At 45.5% G+C, this 25,896-nt stretch overlaps 1 protein-coding gene across 1 annotated transcript in view; it reads left to right on the top strand.

The window, feature by feature from the left end:
- LOC123481289 (regulator of G-protein signaling 7-like) overlaps window positions 1–25,896 on the top strand; it is a 114,986-nt gene that overhangs the window by 72,128 nt on the left and 16,962 nt on the right. The window contains exons 3-4 of the mRNA XM_045216270.1: window positions 3,856–3,952; window positions 18,497–18,547. Coding sequence (XP_045072205.1) covers window positions 3,856–3,952; window positions 18,497–18,547 — 148 coding nt within the window. The remainder of the gene's footprint in view (window positions 1–3,855; window positions 3,953–18,496; window positions 18,548–25,896) is intronic.

Here is a 25,896-nt window from a genome sequence, read left to right as displayed (position 1 = left end):
TGGTCTAAAGTAGTGCACTATATAGGGAATAGGGTGCCATAGGGCTCTGGTCTAAAGTAGTGCACTACATAGGGAATAGGGTGCCATTTGGGACAACACCGTACTGATTTATAGCAGGGGAGACACTCAGCAAGGTCACTTTTATTACAGCCACAACTGTCACATCTCTCTTCACAGTCAGAGAGCAGAGAACTGAGATGGCTTGAGGATATGATGGAGGAATGACTGGCTGGCTGGCTGACTGGCTGGCTGGCTGGCTGGCTGACTGACTGGCTGACTGACTGGCTGACTGGCTGGCTGACTGACTGGCTGGCTGACTGGCTGGCTGACTGGCTGGCTGACTGGCTGACTGACTGGCTGGCTGGCTGACTGATTGGCCGACTGGCTGACTGGCTGGCTGGCTGACTGGCTGGCTGACTGGCTGGCTGGCTGACTGATTGGCCGACTGGCTGGCTGACTGGCTGACTGACTGGCTGGCTGACTGGCTGACTGACTGGCTGGCTGACTGGCTGGCTGACTGGCTGGCTGGCTGGCTGGCTGACTGATTGGCCGACTGGCTGACTGACTGGCTGACTGACTGGCTGACTGGCTGGCTGACTACTGCTGCTGTTGCTCATTCAATCAGACTGCAGGTCTGTGACAATGGAGGGGGATCCGTCAGTGGAGGGGTGTCTGTGACAACGGAGGGGGATCCGTCAGTGGAGGGGTGTCTGTGACAGTGTAATGTAGGGGTGTCTGTCACATGGTTTTTGGGTGGGAAGGGAGGATGCGGGCAGGTGGATGAGGGGAGAGGAGCGAGCGAGAGAGGAGAGGGAGATTATGAGGAAGAGGAGAGAGAGAGGGGAGAGAGAGGAGATTAGAGAGGAGAGAGAGGACAAGAGAGAGAGAGAGAGACGGAGGACAGAGAGAGAGAGACGGAGGACAGAGAGAGAGACGGGAGAGAGAGACGAGAGAGAGAGAGACGGAGGACAGAGAGAGAGATGGGAGAGAGAGACGAGAGAGAGAGAGACGGAGGACAGAGAGAGAGAGACGGAGGACAGAGAGAGGAGAGAGAGAGGAGAGAGAGAGAGAGAGACGGGAGAGAGAGAGACAGAGGACGGAGAGAGGAGAGAGAGAGAGACGAGAGAGAGAGGAAGGAGAGGTAGAAAACAACATCTCCACTTCGCTGATCCTCGAAACTGGGGACCCACAAGGGTGCGTGCTCAGCCCCCTCCGGTACTCCCTGTTCACCCATGACTGCGTGGCCAAGCACGCCTCCAACTCAATCATCAACTTTGCAGACGACACAACAGTAGTAGGCTTGATTACCAACAATGACGAGACCGCCTACAGGGAGGAGGTGAGGGCTCTGGGAGTGTGGTGCCAGGAAAATAACCTCTCACTCAACATCAACAAAACAAAGGAGATGATCGTGGACTTCAGGAAACGGCAGAGGGTGCACCCCCCTATCCACATCGACGGGACCGCAGTGGAGAAGATGGAAAGCTTCAAGTTCCTTGGCGTACACATCACTGACAAACTGAAATGGTCCACCTACGCAGACAAAGTGTGGTGAAGAAGGCGCAACAGAGCCTCTTCAACCTCAGGAGGCTGAAGAAATGTGGCTTGGCACCTAAAACCCTCACAAACCTTTACAGATGCACAATTGAGAGCATCCTGTCGGGCTGTATCACCCCCTGGTACGGCAACTCTCCAGAGGGTGGTTTGTTCTGCCGAACGCATTACCGGGGGCAAACTACCCTCCCTCCAAGACACCTACAGCACCCGATGTCACAGGAAGGCCAAAAAGATCATCAAGGACATCAACCACCGAGCCCACTGCCTATCAAAATCCAGAAAAGAGCCGTTAAATTCTATAACCACTTAAAAGGAAGCGATTCCCAAACCTTCCATAACAAAGCCATCACCTACAGAGAGATGAACTTGGAGAGGAGTGGTCCTGGGGCTCTGTTCACAAACACAAACAGACCCCACAGAGCCCCAGGACAACAACAACAACACAATTAGACCCAACCAAATCATGAGAAAACAAAAAGAGAATTACTTGACACGTTGGAAAGAATTAACAAAAAAACTGATCAACAAAGAATTCGAAAACAAACCCCATTTTGATCTACTGGGTGAAAACCACAGTGTGCCATCACAGCAGCAAGATTTGTGACCTGTTGCCACAAGAAAAGGGCAACCAGTGAAGAACAAACACCATTGTAAATACAACCCATATTTATGTTAATTTATTTTCCCCATTTGTACTTTAACTATTTACACATTGTTACAACACTGTATATAGACATAATATGACATTTGAAATGTCTCTATTCTTTTGGAACTTCTGAGTGTAATGTTTAATGTTAATATGTATTGTTTATTTCACTTTTGTTTATTATCTACTTCACTTGCTTTGGCAATGTTAACATACGTTTCCCATGCCAATAAAGCCCTTAAATTGAATTGAATTGAGAGGAGAGAGAGAGAGGAGGGAGAGAGAGGAGGGAGAGAGAGAGAGAGAGAGGAGGGAGAGACAGAGGAGAGAGAGGAGAGAGAGGAAAGAGGGGAGGGAGAGAGTGAGAGAAGAGAGAGAGAGAGAGAGAGAGAGAGAGGAGAGAGAGAGAGAGAGAGAGAGAGAGAGAGAGAGAGAGAGAGAGAGAGAGAGAGAGAGAGATGGTAGAAGAGCAGGTGGACGAGGGAGAGGATGGAGCCTCACACCTGTCCTGTACCCATCTGGTGCCAAGCTCCTCCAGGAGAGAGCCAGGGGGAGGGATCCTCCCGATCCAAATGTCATCCCTGATTTGGGATTATCCTGCATTTCCTGTCACTGATCATCTCTCCCCCTCTCTCTCTTTCTCTCTCTGTTATCTTTCTCGAACACCCTGTTTACTGTCTTCTGCCAGGGAAGTCTAAAACACTTCTGGTTTATGGGTAGTTGTGCAAATCTGAAATAAAAATATATGAGCCATATACTGGAGTGGTCTCCGGGTATGGGGTGGTCTCCGGGTATGGGGTGGTCTCCGGGTATGGGGTGGTCTCCGGGTATGGGGTGGTCTCCGGGTATGGGGTGGTCTCCGGGTATTGGGAAGAAAACACTTACATTTACTTAACTTTATATTGGCTCAACTTACCCCATGGCCATTGGCTCCACCATTGGCTCAACTTACCTCAAGGCCATTGGCTCAACCATTGGCTCAGCTTACCCCACGGCCATTGGCTCAGCTTACCCCATGGCCATTGGCTCAACTTACCTCAAGGCCATTGGCTCCACCATTGGCTCAACTTACCCCAAGGCCATTGGCTCAACCATTGGCTCAACTTACCCCATGGCCATTGGCTCAACCATTGGCTCAACTTACCCCATGGCCATTGGCTCAACCATTGGCTCAGCTTACCCCATGGCCATTGGCTCAACCATTGGCTCAACTTACCTCAAGGCAAACATTTTGACTATATTAGCCCACACAGCTACAAGGATTCCCTTTCATGCTAGGTTTAGGTCCTCATGTAGAAGTTAATAGAGACCCCAACTGATGTTTATAACAATCTCTAAATGATCTACTTTGGTTTAGATACAAGGATCATGAAACCTCTAACACAATACATTCATTTGATTTGATTTGGTGAAAACCCGTTGTTTGGACCTAACTTGCTTTTACCACTTTTTCCATGTGGTTTCCTCCTTCACAGACTCCATGAAATGATGACCTCTTCCTACATATTTGGTGAAATTATTAATTTTGTTTCTTAGAAACAATGGTGGCTCAATTGACCCCTTTGGCTCAAGTTCCCCCCCTCTCCCCTGCGTATTGATGCTGCTGGTGTTTGAGGTATTAATTCAACCATAATCTCTCCTTTCTTTTCTAGATGGAAGAGGTCATAGCTCATATGCAAGATGAGAAAAATGGAATTCCTATCCGCACAGTCAAGAGTTTTTTATCTAAGATCCCAAGTGTTTTTTCAGGTAAGACAAAACATTTTATAGTTACAGTAAAAAGGTGTGTGTGTGTGTTTGTGTGAGAGAAGAGAGGGAGGGAGGGAGGGAGGGAGGGAGAGAGGGAGGGAGGGAGGGAGAGAGGGAGGGAGGGAGGGAGTGAGGGAGGGAGGGAGAGACATTATAAAATCCATGTACACAAACAACAATTGTGTAGTTAAAATTGGCAAAAAAAAACACATTTCTTTCCACAGGGCCATGGGGTGAGACAGGGATGCAGTTTAAGCCCCACCCTCTTCAACATATATATCAACGAATTGGCGAGGGCACTAGAACAGTCTGCAGCACCCGGCCTCACCCTACTAGAATCTGAAGTCAAATGTCTACTGTTTGCTGGTGCTCTGGTGCTTCTGTCCCCAACCAAGGAGGGCCTACAGCAGCACCTAGATCTTCTGCACAGATTCTGTCAGACCTGGGCCCTGACAGTAAATCTCAGTAAGACAAAAATAATGGTGTTCCAAAAAAGGTCCAGTTGTCAGGACCACAAATACAAACTCCATCTAGACACCGTTGCCCTTAGAGCACACAAAAAACTATACATACCTCGGCCTAAATATCAGGCCACAGGTAACTTCCACAAAGCTGTGAATGATCTGAGAGACAAGGCAAGAAGGGCCTTCTATGCCATCAAAAGGAACATCAAATTCGACATACCAATTAGGATCTGGCTAAAAATATTTGAATCAGTTATAGAACCCATTGCCCTTTATGGTTGTGAGGTCTGGGGTCCGCTCACCAACCAAGAATTCACAAAATGGGACAAACACCAAATTGAGACTCTGCATGCAGAATTCTGCAAAAACATCCTCTGTGTACATCGTAAAACACCAAATAATGTATGCAGAGCTGAATTAGACCGATACTTGCTAATTATCAAAATCCAGAAAAGAGCCGTTAAATTCTATAACCACTTAAAAGGAAGCGATTCCCAAACCTTCCATAACAAAGCCATCACCTACAGAGAGATGAACTTGGAGAAGAGTCCCCTAAGCAAGCTGGTCCTGGGGCTCTGTTCACAAACACAAACAGACCCCACAGAGCCCCAGGACAACAACAACAACACAATTTGACCCAACCAAATCATGAGAAAACAAAAAGATAATTACTTGACACATTGGAATGAATTAACCAAAAAACTGAGCAAACTGGATGACCATATTAGAGACACATATTTTCCTCAGATTACACAGAGAATTCGAAAACAAATCACATTTTGATAACCTCCCATACCTATTGGGTGAAATACTGCACTATATAAGGAATAGGATGTGATTTGGAAAGCAGCCTTAATGAAGCCTCTCCTGGATGCTTCTTCCTGCCAGAGTGGTACGTTATGTACCAGAAGCAGCCTTAATGAAGCCTCTCCTGGATGCTTCTTCCTGCCAGAGTGGTACGTTATGTACCAGAAGCAGCCTTAATGAAGCCTCTCCTGGATGCTTCTTCCTGCCAGAGTGGTACGTTATGTACCAGAAGCAGCCTTAATGAAGCCTCTCCTGGATGCTTCTTCCTGCCAGAGTGGTACGTTATGTACCAGAAGCAGCCTTAATGAAGCCTCTCCTGGATGCTTCTTCCTGCCAGAGTGGTACGTTATGTACCAGAAGCAGCCTTAATGAAGCCTCTCCTGGATGCTTCTTCCTGCCAGAGTGGTACGTTATGTACCAGAAGCAGCCTTAATGAAGCCTCTCCTGGATGCTTCTTCCTGCCAGAGTGGTACGTTATGTACCAGAAGCAGCCTTAATGAAGCCTCTCCTGGATGCTTCTTCCTGCCAGAGTGGTACGTTATGTACCAGAAGCAGCCTTAATGAAGCCTCTCCTGGATGCTTCTTCCTGCCAGAGTGGTACGTTATGTACCAGAAGCAGCCTTAATGAAGCCTCTCCTGGATGCTTCTTCCTGCCAGAGTGGTACGTTATGTACCAGAAGCAGCCTTAATGAAGCCTCTCCTGGATGCTTCTTCCTGCCAGAGTGGTACGTTATGTACCAGAAGCAGCCTTAATGAAGCCTCTCCTGGATGCTTCTTCCTGCCAGAGTGGTACGTTATGTACCAGAAGCAGCCTTAATGAAGCCTCTCCTGGATGCTTCTTCCTGCCAGAGTGGTACGTTATGTACCAGAAGCAGCCTTAATGAAGCCTCTCCTGGATGCTTCTTCCTGCCAGAGTGGTACGTTATGTACCAGAAGCAGCCTTAATGAAGCCTCTCCTGGATGCTTCTTCCTGCCAGAGTGGTACGTTATGTACCAGAAGCAGCCTTAATGAAGCCTCTCCTGGATGCTTCTTCCTGCCAGAGTGGTACGTTATGTACCAGAAGCAGCCTTAATGAAGCCTCTCCTGGATGCTTCTTCCTGCCAGAGTGGTACGTTATGTACCAGAAGCAGCCTTAATGAAGCCTCTCCTGGATGCTTCTTCCTGCCAGAGTGGTACGTTATGTACCAGAAGCAGCCTTAATGAAGCCTCTCCTGGATGCTTCTTCCTGCCAGAGTGGTACGTTATGTACCAGAAGCAGCCTTAATGAAGCCTCTCCTGGATGCTTCTTCCTGCCAGAGTGGTACGTTATGTACCAGAAGCAGCCTTAATGAAGCCTCTCCTGGATGCTTCTTCCTGCCAGAGTGGTACGTTATGTACCAGAAGCAGCCTTAATGAAGCCTCTCCTGGATGCTTCTTCCTGCCAGAGTGGTACGTTATGTACCAGAAGCAGCCTTAATGAAGCCTCTCCTGGATGCTTCTTCCTGCCAGAGTGGTACGTTATGTACCAGAAGCAGCCTTAATGAAGCCTCTCCTGGATGCTTCTTCCTGCCAGAGTGATACGTTATGTACCAGAAGCAGCCTTAATGAAGCCTCTCCTGGATGCTTCTTCCTGCCAGAGTGGTACGTTATGTACCAGAAGCAGCCTTAATGAAGCCTCTCCTGGATGCTTCTTCCTGCCAGAGTGGTACGTTATGTACCAGAAGCAGCCTTAATGAAGCCTCTCCTGGATGCTTCTTCCTGCCAGAGTGGTACGTTATGTACCAGAAGCAGCCTTAATGAAGCCTCTCCTGGATGCTTCTTCCTGCCAGAGTGGTACGTTATGTACCAGAAGCAGCCTTAATGAAGCCTCTCCCTGGATGCTTCTTCCTGCCAGAGTGGTACGTTATGTACCAGAAGCAGCCTTAATGAAGCCTCTCCTGGATGCTTCTTCCTGCCAGAGTGGTACGTTATGTACCAGAAGCAGCCTTAATGAAGCCTCTCCTGGATGCTTCTTCCTGCCAGAGTGGTACGTTATGTACCAGAAGCAGCCTTAATGAAGCCTCTCCTGGATGCTTCTTCCTGCCAGAGTGGTACGTTATGTACCAGAAGCAGCCTTAATGAAGCCTCTCCTGGATGCTTCTTCCTGCCAGAGTGGTACGTTATGTACCAGAAGCAGCCTTAATGAAGCCTCTCCTGGATGCTTCTTCCTGCCAGAGTGGTACGTTATGTACCAGAAGCAGCCTTAATGAAGCCTCTCCTGGATGCTTCTTCCTGCCAGAGTGGTACGTTATGTACCAGAAGCAGCCTTAATGAAGCCTCTCCTGGATGCTTCTTCCTGCCAGAGTGGTACGTTATGTACCAGAAGCAGCCTTAATGAAGCCTCTCCTGGATGCTTCTTCCTGCCAGAGTGGTACGTTATGTACCAGAAGCAGCCTTAATGAAGCCTCTCCTGGATGCTTCTTCCTGCCAGAGTGGTACGTTATGTACCAGAAGCAGCCTTAATGAAGCCTCTCCTGGATGCTTCTTCCTGCCAGAGTGGTACGTTATGTACCAGAAGCAGCCTTAATGAAGCCTCTCCTGGATGCTTCTTCCTGCCAGAGTGGTACGTTATGTACCAGAAGCAGCCTTAATGAAGCCTCTCCTGGATGCTTCTTCCTGCCAGAGTGGTACGTTATGTACCAGAAGCAGCCTTAATGAAGCCTCTCCTGGATGCTTCTTCCTGCCAGAGTGGTACGTTATGTACCAGAAGCAGCCTTAATGAAGCCTCTCCTGGATGCTTCTTCCTGCCAGAGTGGTACGTTATGTACCAGAAGCAGCCTTAATGAAGCCTCTCCTGGATGCTTCTTCCTGCCAGAGTGGTACGTTATGTACCAGAAGCGTAATGGAACCATGCTGCTGGATACATGACCTTAGAAAGGTCAAGGTCTAACGCAGGACTACTCTCTCTCACGCTACTGGAAATGCTTCCTGTGGGTGATGTCATATGGAGTTTAAAGTTAGCAGAGGGGATGAGATAGTTTCAGAGAGTGTTTCTGGAGGAGAGGAGGGTCGAGGACTCCGTCAATAACACAGGTAGCTAGTGCCCGGCTCTCCAGGTGGTTACGCAAGTCTGCAGAACACTGGAGTAGAATTTAGAACACTAGAACATTGGAATAGCATCCTAAACACTGAGAGGGAGCATCGGGTTGGAACCTAAGGCCCTTGTTGAGATGTGGAAAAGGTATGGTCTATGGATGCTCTGTATCCTACAAGTTTAGCCTCCAATTTTCCCTCAATCTCACTTATTGTAGGTATGGGGCAGTTTGAAGCCCTTCAAGAAAGAGAGAGAGAGACCACTTTATGGAACACAAAGCCTTCACATTTCAGAGAGAGAGAGAGAGAGAGAGAGAGAGAGAGAGAGAGAGAGAGAGAGAGAGAGAGAGAGAGAGAGAGAGAGAGAGAGAGAGAGAGAGAGAGAGAGAGAGAGAGAGAGAGAGAGAGAGAGAGAGAGAGAGAGAGAGAGAGAGAGAGACAGAGACAGAGACAGAGACAGAGAGAGAGAGAGAGAGAGAGAGAGAGAGAGAGAGAGAGAGACTGCAGGATGACCAACCATAATTGCTTTTCCAGATGATATTGAATAGTTTAGTCCACAGTGTTGTTATAATGAGGTCATATAAAGACAGTAGGTAATAACAGTATTAACCTATCAGTGGGCCCATAATTATGCTCTGCTCTGACACACACACAAACAACTACGCTGCTTTATGTTGACGCTGCCTGGTTCTTCATACACCTTCTGTGTGTCCTGCTCCATAATGTTGTCATTAAAGTCTGCTGCCGTCTCTGTTACTATGGTAACGTCCCAAAGGACACTGTGTCCCCTATATACAGTGGGGGAGAAAAGTATTTAGTCAGCCACCTATTGTGCAAGTTCTCCCACTTAAAAAGATGAGAGAGGCCTGTAATTTTCATCATAGGTACACGTCAACTATGACAGACAAAATGAGGAAAACAAATCCAGAAAATCACATTGTAGGATTTTTAATGAATTTATTTGCAAATTATGGTGGAAAATAAGTATTTGGTCGATAACAAACATTTCTCAATACTTTATTATATACCCTTTGTTGGCAATGACACAGGTCAAACGTTTTCTGTAAGTCTTCACAAGGTTTTCACACACTGTTGCTGGTATTTTGGCCCATTCCTCCATGCAGATCTCCTCTAGAGCAGTGATGTTTTGGGGCTGTCGCTGGGCAACACGGACTTTCAACACCCTCCAAAGATTTTCTATTCTTTCCTTTACACGGATCAGTCGTCCTGGTCCCTTTGCAGAAAAACAGCCCCAAAGCATGATGTTTCCACCCCCATGCTTCACAGTAGGTATGGTGTTCTTTGGATGCAACTCAGCATTCTTTGTCCTCCAAACACGACGAGTTGAGTTTTTACCAAAAATATCTATTTTGGTTTCATCTGACCATATGACATTCTCCCAATCCTCTTCTGGATCATCCAAATGCACTCTAGCAAACTTCAGACGGGCCTGGACATGTACTGGCTTAAGCAGGGGGACACGTCTGGCACTGCAGGATAAGTCCCTGGCGGCGTAGTGTGTTACTGATGGTAGGCTTTGTTACTTTGGTCCCAGCTCTCTTCAGGTCATTCACTAGGTCCCCCCGTGTGGTTCTGGGATTTTTGTTCACCGTTCTTGTGATCATTTTGACCCCACGGGGTGAGATCTTGCGTGGAGCCCCAGATCGAGGGAGATTATCAGTGGTCTTGTATGTCTTCCATTTCCTAATAATTGCTCCCACAGATGATTTCTTCAAACCAAGCTGCTTACCTATTGCAGATTCAGTCTTCCCAGCCTGGTGCAGGTCTACAATTTTGTTTCTGGTGTCCTTTGACAGCTCTTTGGTCTTGGCCATAGTGGAGTTTGGAGTGTGACTGTTTGAGGTTGTGGACAGGTGTCTTTTATACTGATAACAAGTTCAAACAGGTGCCATTAATACAGGTAACGAGTGGATGACAGAGGAGCCTCCTAAAGAAGAAGTTACAGGTCTGTGAGAGACAGAAATCTTGCTTGTTTGTAGGTGACCAAATACTTATTTTCCACCATAATTTGCAAATAAATTCATAAAAAATCCTACAATGTGTATTTCTGGATTTTTTTTCTCAATTTGTCTGTCATAGTTGACGTGTACCTATGATGAAAATTACAGGCCTCTCTCATCTTTTTAAGTGGGAGAACTTGCACAATTGGTGGCTGACTAAATACTTTTTTCCCCCACTGTAGTGCTTTTGACCAGAGTCCAGTAGGGCACCATATAGGGGTTGGGTTAAATGGGAAGACACATTTCAGTTGAATGCGTTCAGTTGTACAGCTGACTAGGTATCCCCCTTTTCCTTTTAGGGAACAGGATGCCATTTGAGACCCACCCTGTTTTATTCTCCTGCCCAGATCTGTCCAGATTCTGTAATAACAAGGAGTCCTGTTTTTCCTTCTTGGTAATATAATGATGACATACTGGTGGAGGCTGTGAATAGTGCTGTCCATGGAGATGAATGGATCCTTTCAGCTGATAGCAGCTGCTGTCAAAACTGTAGAGGCTGTGAATAGTGCTGTAGAGAGAGACAGTCAGTCCTGTCTGGGTGTCCAGAGGGCTGCTGGGCTCTGGTTCAATAGAGAGAGACAGTCAGTCCTGTCTGGGTGCCCATAGGGCTGCTGGGCTCTGGTTCAATAGAGAGAGACAGTCAGTCCTGTCTGGGTGTCCAGAGGGCTGCTGGGCTCTGGTTCAATAGAGAGAGACAGTCAGTCCTGTCTGGGTGTCCAGAGGGCTGCTGGGCTCTGGTTCAATAGAGAGAGACAGTCAGTCCTGTCTGGGTGTCCAGAGGGCTGCTGGGCTCTGGTTCAATAGAGAGAGACAGTCAGTCCTGTCTGGGTGTCCAGAGGGCTGCTGGGCTCTGGTTCAATAGAGAGAGACAGTCAGTCCTGTCTGGGTGTCCAGAGGGCTGCTGGGCTCTGGTTCAATAGAGAGAGACAGTCAGTCCTGTCTGGGTGTCCAGAGGGCTGCTGGGCTCTGGTTCAATAGAGAGAGACAGTCAGTCCTGTCTGGGTGTCCAGAGGGCTCCTGGGCTCTGGTTCAATAGAGAGAGACAGTCAGTCCTGTCTGGGTGCCCAGAGGGCTGCTGGCTGGGTTGAATATGTCTTGTTATACAGACATCTAGGTCCTAACCCTAACCATCTAGGTCCTAACCCTAACCATCTAGGTCCTAACCCTAACCATCTAGGTCCTAACCCGAACCATCTAGGTCCTAACCCGAACCGTCTAGGTCCTAACCCTAACCATCTAGGTCCTAACCCTAACCATCTAGGTCCTAACCCGAACCATCTAGGTCCTAACCCTAACCATCTAGGTCCTAACCCTAACCATCTAGGTCCTAACCCGAACCATCTAGGTCCTAACCCGAACCATCTAGGTCCTAACCCTAACCATCTAGGTCCTAACCCGAACCATCTCGGTCCTAACCCGAACCATCTAGGTCCTAACCCGAACCATCTAGGTCCTAACCCTAACCATCTAGGTCCTAACCCGAACCATCTAGGTCCTAACCCGAACCATCTAGGTCCTAACCCGAACCATCTAGGTCCTAACCCTAACCATCTAGGTCCTAACCCGAACCATCTAGGTCCTAACCCAAACCATCTAGGTCCTAACCCTAACCATCTAGGTCCTAACCCTAACCATCTAGGTCCTAACCCTAACCATCTAGGTCCTAACCCGAACCATCTAGGTCCTAACCCGAACCATCTAGGTCCTAACCCTAACCATCTAGGTCCTAACCCTAACCATCTAGGTCCTAACCCGAACCATCTAGGTCCTAACCCTAACCCATAGGGACCTGGTCTAAAGTATATCACTATATAGGGAACAGGGTGCCATTTGAGGTTCAACCCTAGTTGATTCCCACCACATAAGGGTACCCTAGTTGATTCCCACCACATAAGGGTACCCTGGTTGATTCCCACCACATAAGGGTACCCTAGTTGATTCCCACCACATAAGGGTACCCTAGTTGATTCCCACCACATAAGGGTACCCTAGTTGATTCCCACCACATAAGGGTACCCTGGTTGATTCCCACCACATAAGGGTACCCTAGTTGATTCCCACCACATAAGGGTACCCTAGTTGATTCCCACCACATAAGGGTACCCTGGTTGATTCCCTCCTCCTCAGATCCTCTTAGTTTGGTTTCATGGTTCTTTGCTTTATTTCCTCTCCTCAGAAGAACTTTATCCACCCAGAAACTAAGGGGAAAACATGTCATTTACATCAGTGCCAGTCTGTGAGTCTGCTGTTCTCTGCTTACAGTGCAGTGTTGATTTATCTCACTGTCTTTAACTGTCAGCTGTCTATCTGTGACTGTCAGCTGTCTATCTGTGACTGTCAGCTGTCTATCTGTGACTGTCAGCTGTCTATCTGTGACTCTGTTCACCGAATACAAAGTCACGGCTCCCGTGTTCTTATCTAATCTGACATAAGACTGAGAAGACTTCTTCTTAAATGGAAGAAGTTTGGAACCACCAAGACTCTTCCTAGAGCTGGCCGCCCGGCCAAACTGAGCAATCGGGGGAGAAGGGCCTTGGTCAGGGAGGTCACCAAGAACCCGATGGTCACTCTGACAGAGCTCCAGAGTTCCTCTGTGGAGATGGGAGAACCTTCCAGAAGGACAACCATCTCTGCAGCACTCCACCTATCTGGTCTTTATGGTAGAGTGGCCAGACAGAAGCCACTCCTCAGTAAAAGCCACATGACAGCCCGCTTGGAGTTTGCCAAAAGGCACCTAAAGGACTCTCAGACCATGAGAAACAAGATTCTCTGGTCTGATGAAACCAAGATTGAACTCTTTGGCCTGAATGCCAAGCGTCACGTCTGGAGGAAACCTGGCACCATCCCTACGGTGAAGCATGGTGGTGGCAGCATCATGCTGTGGGGATGTTTTTCAGAGGCAGGGACTGGGAGACTAGTCAGGATCGAGGCAAAGATGAACGGAGCAAAGTACAGAGAGATCCTTGATGAAAACCTGCTCCAGAGCGCTTAGGACCTCAGACTAGGGTGAAGGTTCACCTTCCAACAGGACAACGACCCTAAGCAAACAGCCAATACAACGCAGGAGTGGCTTCGGGACAAGTCTCTGGTCCACTCTGTCCTTGAGTGGCCCAGCCAGAGCCCGGACTTGAACCCGATCAAACATCTCTGGAGAGACCTGAAAATATATGTGTTGTGTTGGACATACAGTGGGGAAAAAAAGTATTTAGTCAGCCACCAATTGTGCAAGTTCTCGCACTTAAAAAGATGAGAGAGGCCTTTAATTTTCATCATAGGTACACGTCAACTATGACAGACAAAATGAGAAAAATAAATCCAGAAAATCACATTGTAGGATTTTTAATGAATTTATATGCAAATTATTGTGGAAAATAAGTATTTGGTCAATAACAAAAGTTTCTCAATACTTTGTTATATACCCTTTGTTGGCAATGACACAGGTCAAACGTTTTCTGTAAGTCTTCACAAGGTTTTCACACACTGTTGCTGGTATTTTGGCCCATTCCTCCATGCAGATCTCCTCTAGAGCAGTGATGTTTTGGGGCTGTCGCTGGGCAACACGGACTTTCAACTCCCCTCCAAAGATTTTCTATGGGGTTGAGATCTGGAGACTGGCTAGGCCACTCCAGGACCTTGAAATGCTTCTTACGAAGCCACTCCTTTGTTGCCCGGGCGGTGTGTTTGGGATCATTGTCATGCTGAAAGACCCAGCCACGTTTCATCTTCAATGCCCTTGCTGATGGAAGGAGCTTTTCACTCAAAATCTGACGATACATGGCCCCATTCATTTTTTCCTTTACACGGATCAGTCATCCTGGTCCCTTTGCAGAAAAACAGCCCCAAAGCATGATGTTTCCACCCCATGCTTCACAGTAGGTATGGTGTTCTTTGGATGCAACTCAGCATTCTTTGTCCTCCAAACACAACGAGTTGAGTTTTTACCAAAAAGTTCTATTTTGGTTTCATCTGACCATATGACATTCTCCCAATCCTCTTCTGGATCATCCAAATGCAATCTAGCAAACTTCAGACGGGCCTGGACATGTACTGGCTTAAGCAGGGGGACACGTCTGGCACTGCAGGATTTGAGTCCCTGGCGGCGTAGTGTGTTACTGATGGTAGCCTTTGTTACTTTGGTCCCAGCTCTCTGCAGATCATTCACTAGGTCCCCCCGTGTGGTTCTGGGATTTTTGCTCACCGTTCTTGTGATCATTTTGACCCCACGGGGTGAGATCTTGCGTGGAGCCCCAGATCGAGGGGAGATTATCAGTGGTCTTGTATGTCTTCCATTTCCTAATAATTGCTCCCACAGTTGATTTCTTCAAACCAAGCTGCTTACCTATTGCAGATTCAGTCTTCCCAGCCTGGTGCAGGTCTACAATTTTGTTTCTGGTGTCCTTTGACAGCTCTTTGGTCTTGGCCATAGTGGAGTTTGGAGTGTGACTGTTTGAGGTTGTGGACAGGTGTATTTTATACTGATAACAAGTTCAAACAGGTGCCATTAATACAGGTAACGAGTGGAGGACAGAGGAGCCTCTTAAAGAAGAAGTTACAGGTCTGTGAGAGACAGAAATCTTGCTTGTTTGTAGGTGACCAAATACTTATTTTCCACCATAATTTGCAAATAAATTCATAAAAAATCCTACAATGTGATTTTCTGTATTTTTTTTCTCCTCAATTTGTCTGTTATAGTTGACGTGTACCTATGATGAAAATTACAGGCCTCTCTCATCTTTTTAAGTGGGAGAACTTGCACAATTGATGGCTGACTAAATACTTTTTTCCCCCACTGTATATACACAGTGTTGTGTTGGAGATATATACACAGTGTTTTGTGAGATATACACTACCAGTCCAAAGTTTTAGAACACCTACTTATTCAAGGGTTTTTTCTTTATTTAAAAAAAACAATTTTCTACATTGTAGAATAATAGAGAAGACATCAAAACTATAAAATAACACATATGGAATCATGTAGTAACCAAAAATGTGTTAAACAAATACAAATATATTATATTTTTGAGATTCTTCAAATAGCCACCCTTTGCCTTGATGACAGCTTTGCACACTCTTGGCATTCTCTCAAACAGCTTCACTTGGAAACATGGCAAACCATCAAAAAAGCGGAAGAAGGAGGGATAGAGGAGAGAGAGAGAAAGATGGGGAGAGAGAGACAGAGAGACTCTGCAGATGGAACCGCCGCTTCCTCTATTAGAGTCATATGTGTCCATAGAGGGTCTATTAGAATCATATGGGTCTATAGAGGGTATATTAGAATCATATGGGTCCATACAGGGTCTGTTAGAATCATATGGGTCCATAGAGGGTCTATTAGAATCATATGGGTCTATAGAGGGTCTATTAGAATCATATGGGTCTATAGAGGGTCAATTAGAATCATATGGGTCTATAGAGTGTCTATTAGAATCATATGGGTCCATAGAGGGTCTATTAGAATCGTATGTGTCCATAGAGGGTCTATTAGAATCATATGGATCTATAGAGGATCTATTAGAAACATATGGGTCTATAGAGGGTATATTAGAATCATATGGGTCCATACAGGGTCTATTAGAATCATATGGGTCTATAGAGGGTATATTAGAATCATATGGGTCTATAGAGGGTCTATTAGAATCATATGGGTCCATAGAGAATCTATTAAAAACATATGGGTCTATAGAGGGTATATTAGAATCATATGGGTCCATACAGGGTCTATTAGAATCATATGGGTCTATAGAGGGTATATTAGAATCATATGGGTCTATAGAGGGTCTATTAGAATCATATGGGTCTATAGAGGATCTATTAGAATCATATGGGTCTATAGAGGGTATATTAGAATTATATGGATCTATAGAGGATCTATTAGAAACATATGGGTCTATAGAGGGTATATTAGAATCATATGGGTCCATACAGGGTCTATTAGAATCATATGGGTCTATAGAGGGTATATTAGAATCATATGGGTCTATAGAGGGTCTATTAGAATCATATGGGTCTATAGAGGATCTATTAGAATCATATGGGTCTATAGAGGGTATATTAGAATCATATGGGTCTATAGAGGGTCTATTAGAATCATATGGGTCTATAGAGGGTCTATTAGAATCATATGGGTTTATAGAGGGTCTATTAGAATCATATGGGTCTATAGAGGATCTATTAGAATCATATGGGTTTATAGAGGGTCTATTAGAATCATATGGGTCTATAGAGGGTCTATTAGAATCATATGGGTCTATAGAGGGTCTATTAGAATCATATGGGTTTATAGAGGGTCTATTAGAATCATATTTTACATTTTACATTTTAGTCATTTAGCAGATGCTCTTATCCAGAGCGACTTACAGTTAGTGAGTGCATACATTCTTTTTTTATTTTTCATACTGGCCCCCCGTGGGAATCGAACCCACAACCTTGGCGTTGCAAACGCCATGCTCTACCAACTGAGCTACATCCCTGCCGGCCATTCCCTCCCCTACCCTGGACGACACTGGGCCAATTGTGCGCCGCCCCATGGGTCTCCCGGTCGCGGCCATAGAGGGTCTATTAGAATCATATGGGTCTATAGAGGGTCTATTAGAATCATATGGGTCTATAGAGGATCTATTAGAATCATATGGGTCCATACAGGGTCTATTAGAATCATATGGGTCCATACAGGGTCTATTAGAATCATATGGGTCCATACAGGATCTATTAGAATCATATGGATCTATAGAGGATCTATTAGAATCATATGGGTCTATAGAGGATCTATTAGAATCATATGGGTCCATACAGGGTCTATTAGAATCATATGGGTCCATAGAGGGTCTATTAGAATCATATGGGTCTATAGAGGGTCTATTAGAATCATATGGGTCTATAGAGGATATATTAGAATCATATGGGTCCATACAGGGTCTATTAGAATCATATGGGTCCATACAGGGTCTATTAGAATCATATGGGTCCATACAGGATCTATTAGAATCATATGGATCTATAGAGGATCTATTAGAATCATATTGGTCTATAGAGGATCTATTAGAATCATATGGGTCCATACAGGGTCTATTAGAATCATATGGGTCCATACAGGGTCTATTAGAATCATATGGATCTATAGAGGATCTATTAGAAACATATGGGTCTATAGAGGGTATATTAGAATCATATGGGTCCATAGAGGATCTATTAGAATCATATGGGTCCATATAGTGTCTATTAGAATCATATGGGTCTATAGAGGGTCTATTAGAATTTACACTGATTGAATGTCGTTTTATTTGATTAGCTAACCGTGATTAAAGGCATTCAGGGAAATAAAGGCACTTGACTTGACTTATCCAAACCCAGCAGTTGGCTTTGTGTGTTCTGTGTTCTAATCTACATTCTAATGTAGTCTCTGCAGATTGACTCTGTCTCACTTTTTAATTTATTCTGTAATGTAGTCTCTGCAGATTGACTCTGTCTCACTTTTTAATTTATTCTGTAATGTAGCTCTGCTTTTTAATGTATTCTGTAATGTAGCTCTGCTTTGGTATTCTGCCTGGTCCTTTAGAAATGGATTGGCTAGTGGGAGCGGTGAATATAACCCGCTAGGAGGTGTTCTGGTGAATATAACCCGCTAGGAGGTGTTCTGGTGAATATAACCTGCTAGGAGGTGTTCTGGTGAATATAACCTGCTAGGAGGTGTTCTGGTGAATATAACCTGCTAGGAGGTGTTCTGGTGAATATAACCCGCTAGGAGGGGTTCTGGTGAATATAACCCGCTAGGAGGTGTTCTGGTGAATATAACCCGCTAGGAGGGGTTCTGGTGAATATAACCTGCCAGGAGGTGTTCTGGTGAATATAACCTGCTAGGAGGTGTTCTGGTGAATATAACCTGCTAGGAGGTGTTCTGGTGAATATAACCTGCTAGGAGGTGTTCTGGTGAATATAACCTGCTAGGAGGTGTTCTGGTGAATATAACCCGCTAGGAGGGGTTCTGGTGAATATAACCTGCTAGGAGGTGTTCTGCAGTAAGGAGACGAGAGCAGTGGTGATGTTTCAGATTCACCTCTCCTTTTGATATGCACGGAACAATTTACTGTACATGAGAAGAGAGATTTATGTAAAGTTATTAAAATATGTTGAGTTTTTGCGCTGACATGTTTTAGATACCAGCAGAAGCAGGATGTTGAATGTTTTATGTTTTGTCTTGCAGGTTCTGAAATTGTACAGTGGATGATTAAAAACCTAAATATTGATGATCAAGGTAAGATTTATTGATGATGTTTTTTTACATTCAATGTGACTTGTCTGTTGTTTTTGTTGTTGCTGATGTATCCTTGAAAGTGTTATCAACTCAGCCGTTTTTTAACTTCATGTTTGGGTTTTCCTAAGAAAGGATCTAAACGATCCAAACAATTCAAACTCTAAATCCCCTGAAATCCAAAATGATCCAACAACCATTGAAATACATGATTTTGTTTCCTCTGAAATGGTTCAGATGTATGTATTTTTTTTTAACGTTCAGTGTGATTCTACTTGTTGTATCAGTGCCATCAGCTCCATAGTCTTGACTTGTTGTATCAATAGTCTTGACTTGTTGTATCAATAGTCTTGACTTGTTGTATCAATAGTCTTGACTAGTTGTATCAAAAGTATTGACTTGTTGTATCAATAGTCTTGACTTGTTGTATCAATAGTCTTGACTTGTTGTATCAATAGTCTTGACTTGTTGTGTCAACAGTCTTGACTTGTTGTATCAATAGTCTTGACTTGTTGTATCAATAGTCTTGACTTGTTGTATCAATAGTCTTGACTTGTGTATCAATAGTCTTGACTTGTTGTATCAATAGTCTTGACTTGTTGTATCAATAGTATTGACTTGTTGTATCAATAGTCTTGACTTGTTGTATCAACACTCTTGACTAGTTGTATCAATAGTCTTGACTTGTTGTATCAACAGTCTTGACCTGTTGTATCTTGACTTGTTGTATCAATAGTCTTGACTTGTTGTATCAATAGTCTTGACCTGTTGTATCTTGACTTGTTGTATCAATAGTCTTGACTTGCTGTATCAATAGTCTTGACTTGTTGTATCAATAGTCTTGACCTGTTGTATCTTGACTTGTTGTATCAATAGTCTTGACTTGCTGTATCAATAGTCTTGACTTGTTGTATCAATAGTCTTGACTTGATGTATCAATTACATCAACCCAACAGTCTTGACTTTGTTGTATCGATCATCTTGATTTCATGTATCAATGGCATCAACTCAATAGTCTTGAGTTGATGTGTTGATAGTCTTGATTGGTGATATCAATAGTCTTGACATTGTTGTATCGATAGTCTTTACTTGTTATATCAATAGTCTTTAGTTGTTGTATCAATGTCATTAGCTCAATAGTCTTGACTTGTTATATCAATAGTCTTGAGTTGTTGGATCAGTGCCATCAGCTCGATAGTCTTGACTTGTTGTATCAATAGTCTTGACTTGTTGTATCAATAGTCTTGACTTGTTGTATCAATAGTCTTGACTTGTTGTATCAACAGTCTTGACTTGTTGTATCAATAGTCTTGACTTGTTGTATCAATAGTCTTGACTTGTTGTATCAACAGTCTTGACTTGTTGTATCAAAAGTCTTGACTTGTTATATCAATAGTCTTTAGTTGTTGTATCAATGTCATTAGCTCAATAGTCTTGACTTGTTATATCAATAGTCTTGACTTGTTGTACCAATGTCATTAGCTCAATAGTCTTGACTTGTAGTATCAATAGTCTTGAGTTGTTGGATCAGTGCCATCAGCTCGATAGTCTTGACTTGCTGTATCAATAGTCTTGACTTGTTGTATCAATAGTCTTGACTTTATGTATCAATGACATCAGCTCAATAGTCTTGAATTGTTGTACCAATAGTCTTGACCTGTATAATCAATAGTCTTTATTGGATCGATAGTATTGACTTGTTGTGTCAATAGTCTTGTCTTGTTGTATCAACAGTCTTCACCTGTGTATCAGTGCCATCCGCGCAATAGTCTTGACTTGTGTATCAATGCCATCAGGCTCAACTGTCTTGAATTGTGTATCAATAGTCCTCCAATCCCCCTCTCCTTAAACTCCCTTTCCTCCAATCCCCCCTTCACTCAAACTCCCTTTCCTCCAATCCTCCTCCCCTAAACTCCCTTTCCTCCAATCTCGCCTCCACTCAAACTCCCTTTCCTCCAATCCTCCTCCAGTCAAACTCCCTTTCCTCCAATCCCCCTCCCCTCAAACTCTGTGTCCTCCAATCCCCCTCCACTCAAACATACTTTCCTCCAATCCCCCTCTTCTCAAAATCTCTTTCCTCCAATCCCCACTCCCCTCAAACACCCTTTCCTCCAATCCCCCCTCCATTCAAACTCCCTTTCCTCCAATCCCCCTCTTCTCAAAATCTCTTTCCTCCAATCCCCACTCCCCTCAAACACCCTTTCCTCCAATCCCCCCTCCATTCAAACTCCCTTTCCTCCAATCCCCCTCTTCTCAAAATCTCTTTCCTCCAATCCCCACTCCCCTCAAACTCCCTTTCCTCCAAGCCCCCTCTTCTCAAACTCCCTTTCCTCCAATCCCCCTCTTCTCAAACTCCCTTTCCTCCAAGCCCCCTCTTCTCAAACTCCCTTTCCTCCAATCCCCCTCTTCTCAAAATCTCTTTCCTCCAATCCCCACTCCCCTCAAACTCCCTTTCCTCCAATCCCCACTCCTCCCTTTCCACCAATCCTCTTCCACTCAAACTCCTTTTCCTCCAATCCCCCCTCCATTCAAACTCCCTTTCCTCCAATCCTCCCTCCACCCAAATTCCCTTTCCTCAAATCAAATCAAAAAAATTTATTGGTCACATGCGCCGAATACAACAGGTGCAGACATTACAGTGAAATGCTTACTTACAGCCCTTAACCAACAGTGCATTTATTTTAACAAAAAAAGTACAAATAAAACAACAACAAAAAAAGTGTTGAGAAAAAAAGAGCAGAAGTAAAATAAAATAACAGTAGGGAGGCTATATATACAGGGGGGTACCGGTGCAGAGTCAATGTGCGGGGGCACCGGATAGTTGAGATAATTGAAGTAATATGTACATGTGGGTAGAGTTAAAGTGACTATGCATAAATAATTAACAGAGTAGCAGCAGTGTAAAAAGGATGGGGTGGGGGGCAGTACAAATAGTCCGGGTAGCCATGATTAGCTGTTCAGGAGTCTTATGGCTTGGGGGTAAAAGCTGTTGAGAAGTCTTTTGGACCTAGACTTGGCACTCCGGTACCGCTTGCCGTGCGGTAGCAGAGAGAACAGTCTATGACTAGGGTGGCTGGAGTCTTTGACAATTTTGAGGGCCTTCCTCTGTCACCGCCTGGTATAGAGGTCCTGGATGGCAGGAAGCTTGACCCCAGTGATGTATTGGGCCGTACGCACTACCCTCTGTAGTGCCTTGCGGTCGGAGGCCAAGCAGTTGCCATACCAGGCGGTGATGCAACCAGTCAGGATGCTCTCGATGGTGCAGCTGTATAATTTTTTGAGGATCTGAGGACCCATGCCAAATCTTTTCAGTCTCCTGAGGGGGAATAGGCTTTGTCGTGCCCTCTTCACGACTGTCTTGGTGTGTTTGGACCATGATAGTTTGTTGGTGATGTGGACACCAAGGAACTTGAAGCCCTTGACCTGCTCCACTACAGCCCCATCCTCCAATCCTTCTTCACTCAAACTCCCTTTCCTTCAATTCCTCCTCTCCTCAAACTCCCTTTCCTTCAATTCCTCCTCTCCTCAAACTCCCTTTCCTTCAATTCCTCCTCTCCTCAAACTCCCTTTCCTTCAATTCCTCCTCTCCTCAAACTCCCTTTCCTTCAATTCCTCCTCTCCTCAAACTCCCTTTCCTTCAATTCCTCCTCTCCTCAAACTCCCTTTCCTCCAGTCCCCTCTCTACTCAAACACCCTTTCCTCCAATCCCCCTGTCCTCAAACTCCCTTTCCTCCAATCCCCCTGTCCTCAAACTCCCTTTCCTCCAATCCCCCTGTCCTCAAACTCCCTTTCCTCCAATCCCCCTCTCCTCAAACTCCCTTTCCTCCAATCCCCCTGTCCTCAAACTCCCTTTCCTCCAATCCCCCTCTCCTCAAACTCCCTTTCCTCCAACCCCCCTGTCCTCAAACACCCTTTCCTCCAATCCTCCTTCACTCAAACTCCCTCCAATCCTCCTCCACTCAAACGCCCTTTCCTCCAATCCCCCTGTCCTCAAACTCCCTTTCCTTCAATTCCTCCTCTCCTCAAACTCCCTTTCCTTCAATTCCTCCTCTCCTCAAACTCCCTTTCCTCCAGTCCCCTCTCTACTCAAACACCCTTTCCTCCAATCCCCCTGTCCTCAAACTCCCTTTCCTCCAATCCCCCTCTCCTCAAACTCCCTTTCCTCCGATCCCCCTCTCCTCAAACTCCCTTTCCTCCAAATCCTCCTCTCCTCAAACTCCCTTTCCTCCAATCCCCCTCTCCTCAAACTCCCTTTCCTCCGATCCCCCTCTCCTCAAACTCCCTTTCCTCCAATCCCCCTGTCCTCAAACTCCCTTTCCTCCAATCCCCCTCTCCTCAAACTCACTCTCCCCTAGCTCCCCTTGAGTGACTCTTCTCCAGCCAAGCCCCTGAGCCCTGAGCCCCTGAGCGATGAGCCCCACAGCAGTCCCCTGCCCAACACAGCATCTCCCAGCTCCTAGCTCCCAGCCCCGAGCCATCAGCCCAGCACGCAGCAGCTCCCAGCTGTGGACAGAGAAGAGGCTGAATCCCTCCAACCATGACCCTTCGTTTGATGAGCTTTAGCTTTAGGGCAGAGACTGGAGGGAGGGAGGGAGGGAGGGAGGGAGGGTGGAAAGCCTTCTCACTGAAGAGAGGGGATGCTTCCTTTGAAGTACTGTAGGAGGAGAAAACATTGTGTGTGGTCAACATGGCACCCTATTCCTTATATAGTGCACTACTTCTGACCATCTCCTCTTGTTCCTTCCACTAGGTCAGAGTCAACAGAGCTGCTTCATGATGCTAGTAACCACATAATAATAATAATAATAATAATAATAATAATAATAATAATAATAATAATAATAATAATAATAATAATAATAATATGCCATTTAGCAGACGCTTTTATCCAAAGAGACTTACAGTCACGTGTGCATAAATTTTTACATATATGGGTGGTCCCGGGGATCGAACCCACTACCCTGGCGTTACAAGCGCCGTGCTCTACCAATTGAGCTACAGAGGACCACATACAATTAGGACTCTAACCAAAGGTCAACCTCATGGTTAATTGGCCAACAGCGATCAGTGATGGAGAGTGATTGGCTGATTGGATGGTGTCACCTCTGACTGAGCTCTTTACTGGGTTAAACTACTAGCTGAGAGAGAGAGAGAGAGATTGGCAAACAAACCAAAACAAAAGCAACTGAGTTGCACTTCCTAACCTCCTGCCAAATGTATGACCATATTAGAGACACATATTTCCCTCAGATTACACAGACCCACAAAAATCAAATTTTGATAAACTCCGAAATCTACTGGGTGAAATACCACAGTGTGCCAGCACAGCAGCAAGATTTGTGACCTGTTGCCACAAGAAAAGGGCATCAGAGAGAGAGAGAGAGAGAGAGAGAGAGAGAGAGAGAGAGAGAGAGAGAGAGAGAGAGAGAGAGAGAGAGAGAGAGAGAGAGAGAGAGAGAGAGAGAGAGAGAGAGAGAGAGAGAGAGAGAGAGAGAGAGAGAGAGAGAGAGAGAGAGAGAGAGAGAGAGAGAGAGAGAGAGAGAGAGAGAGAGAGAGAGAGAGAGAGAGAGAGAGAGAGAGAGAGAGAGCCCTTCTCTGTGTGTTTGTGAGAGCAGCCTTACGGTGTCTAATGAATAGCTGAAGGCAGACATCAAACACTTGACATTTAAAACCCCTCAGCCTTTAAATCTTCCTAGGTGAGATCTGTTTGTTTTTTTCCTACGGTTTAATTGAAAGGCCTTTGTGATTCAAGATGGTAATGATTCAACATTCTAAATTCTGTCTGTGGGATAAAATATGTTTTCCCATCCGAGCCGTGGAACAACTGAACCAAATGCTCCTCTATTCCCTTTATAATTATTATAATATTTCATCTCCCAACTCCCCTACGGACTCGGGAGAGACGAAGGTCGAGAGCCAGGCGTCCTCCGAAACACAACGCTGCCAAGCCGCACTGCTTTCCAATGTGTCGGAGGAAACACCGTACAACTGGCGACCGAAGTCAGCTTGCAGGTGCCCGGCCCGCCACAAGGAGTCGGGACGAGGACACGATGGGACAAGGACATCCTGGCCGGCAAAACCCTCCCCTAACCCGGACGACGCTGGGCCAAACCCTCCCCTAACCCGGACGACGCTGGGCCAAACCCTCCCCTAACCCGGACAACGCTGGGCCAATTGTGCGCCGCGTCACGGCCGGCTGTGACACAGCCGGGTCTGTAGTGACGCCTCAAGCACTGCGATGCAGTGCCTTAGACTGCTGCGCCACACGGGAGACCCCTATAGTGCACTACTTTTGACCAGGGCCCATAGGGCTAGTGTACTATAGAGGGAGTAGGGTGTCATTTGGAACGCAGATGAGAGTACTATAGAGGGAGTAGGGTGCCATTTGGAACGCAGCCTCTGGCTTTGAACCGGCTCTCCAGTCTACGCTGCTTCCTCTCCTACCTCCTCATTGTCTTCAATGACACCTGGATCAAGGCTGTACGATTCAACACCTGGATCAAGGCTGTACGATTCAACACCTGGATCAATGCTGTATGATTCAACACCTGGATCAAGGCTGTTTGATTCAACATCTGGATCAAGGCTGTAAGATTTGACACCTGGATCAAGGCTGTATGATTTAACACCTGGATCAAGGCTGTAAGATTCAACACCTGGATCAAGGCTGTATGATTTAACACCTGGATCAAGGCTGTAAGATTGAACACCTGGATCAAGGCTGTAAGATTCAACACCTGGATCAAGGCTGTATGATTCAACACCTGGATCAAGGTTGTATGATTCGACACCTGGATCAAGGCTGTAAGGTTCAACACCTGGATCAAGGTTGTATGATTCAACACCTGGATCAAGGCTGTATAATACGACACCTGGATCAAGGCTGTATAATACGACACCTGGATAATACGACACCTGGATCAAGGCTGTATAATACGACACCTGGATCAAGGTTATTTATATGTATACAGTACCAGTCAAAAGTTTGGACACACCTACTCATTCAAGGGTTTTTCTTTATTTGTACTATTTTCTACATTGTAGAATAATAGTGAAGACATCAAAACTATAAAATAACACAAATGGAATCATGTAGTAACCAAAAAAGTGTTAAACAAATCAAAATATATTATGTATTTAGATTCTTCAAAGTAGCCACCCTTTGCCTTGATGACAGCTTTGCACACTCTTGGAATATGGTTACTACATAATAATATGCCATTTAGCCATTTATCCAAAGCGACTTACAGTCATGCGTGCATACATTTTTTTGTGTATGGGTGGTCCCGGGGATCGAACCCACTACCTTGGCGTTACAAGCGCCGTGCTCTACCAGCTGAGCTACAGAGGAC

This window comes from Coregonus clupeaformis, unplaced genomic scaffold, assembly GCF_020615455.1.
Source record: "Coregonus clupeaformis isolate EN_2021a unplaced genomic scaffold, ASM2061545v1 scaf0657, whole genome shotgun sequence".
In the NCBI taxonomy this organism is placed as follows: Eukaryota; Metazoa; Chordata; class Actinopteri; order Salmoniformes; family Salmonidae; genus Coregonus; species Coregonus clupeaformis.
This window is presented reverse-complemented; position numbering and strand designations above follow the sequence as displayed.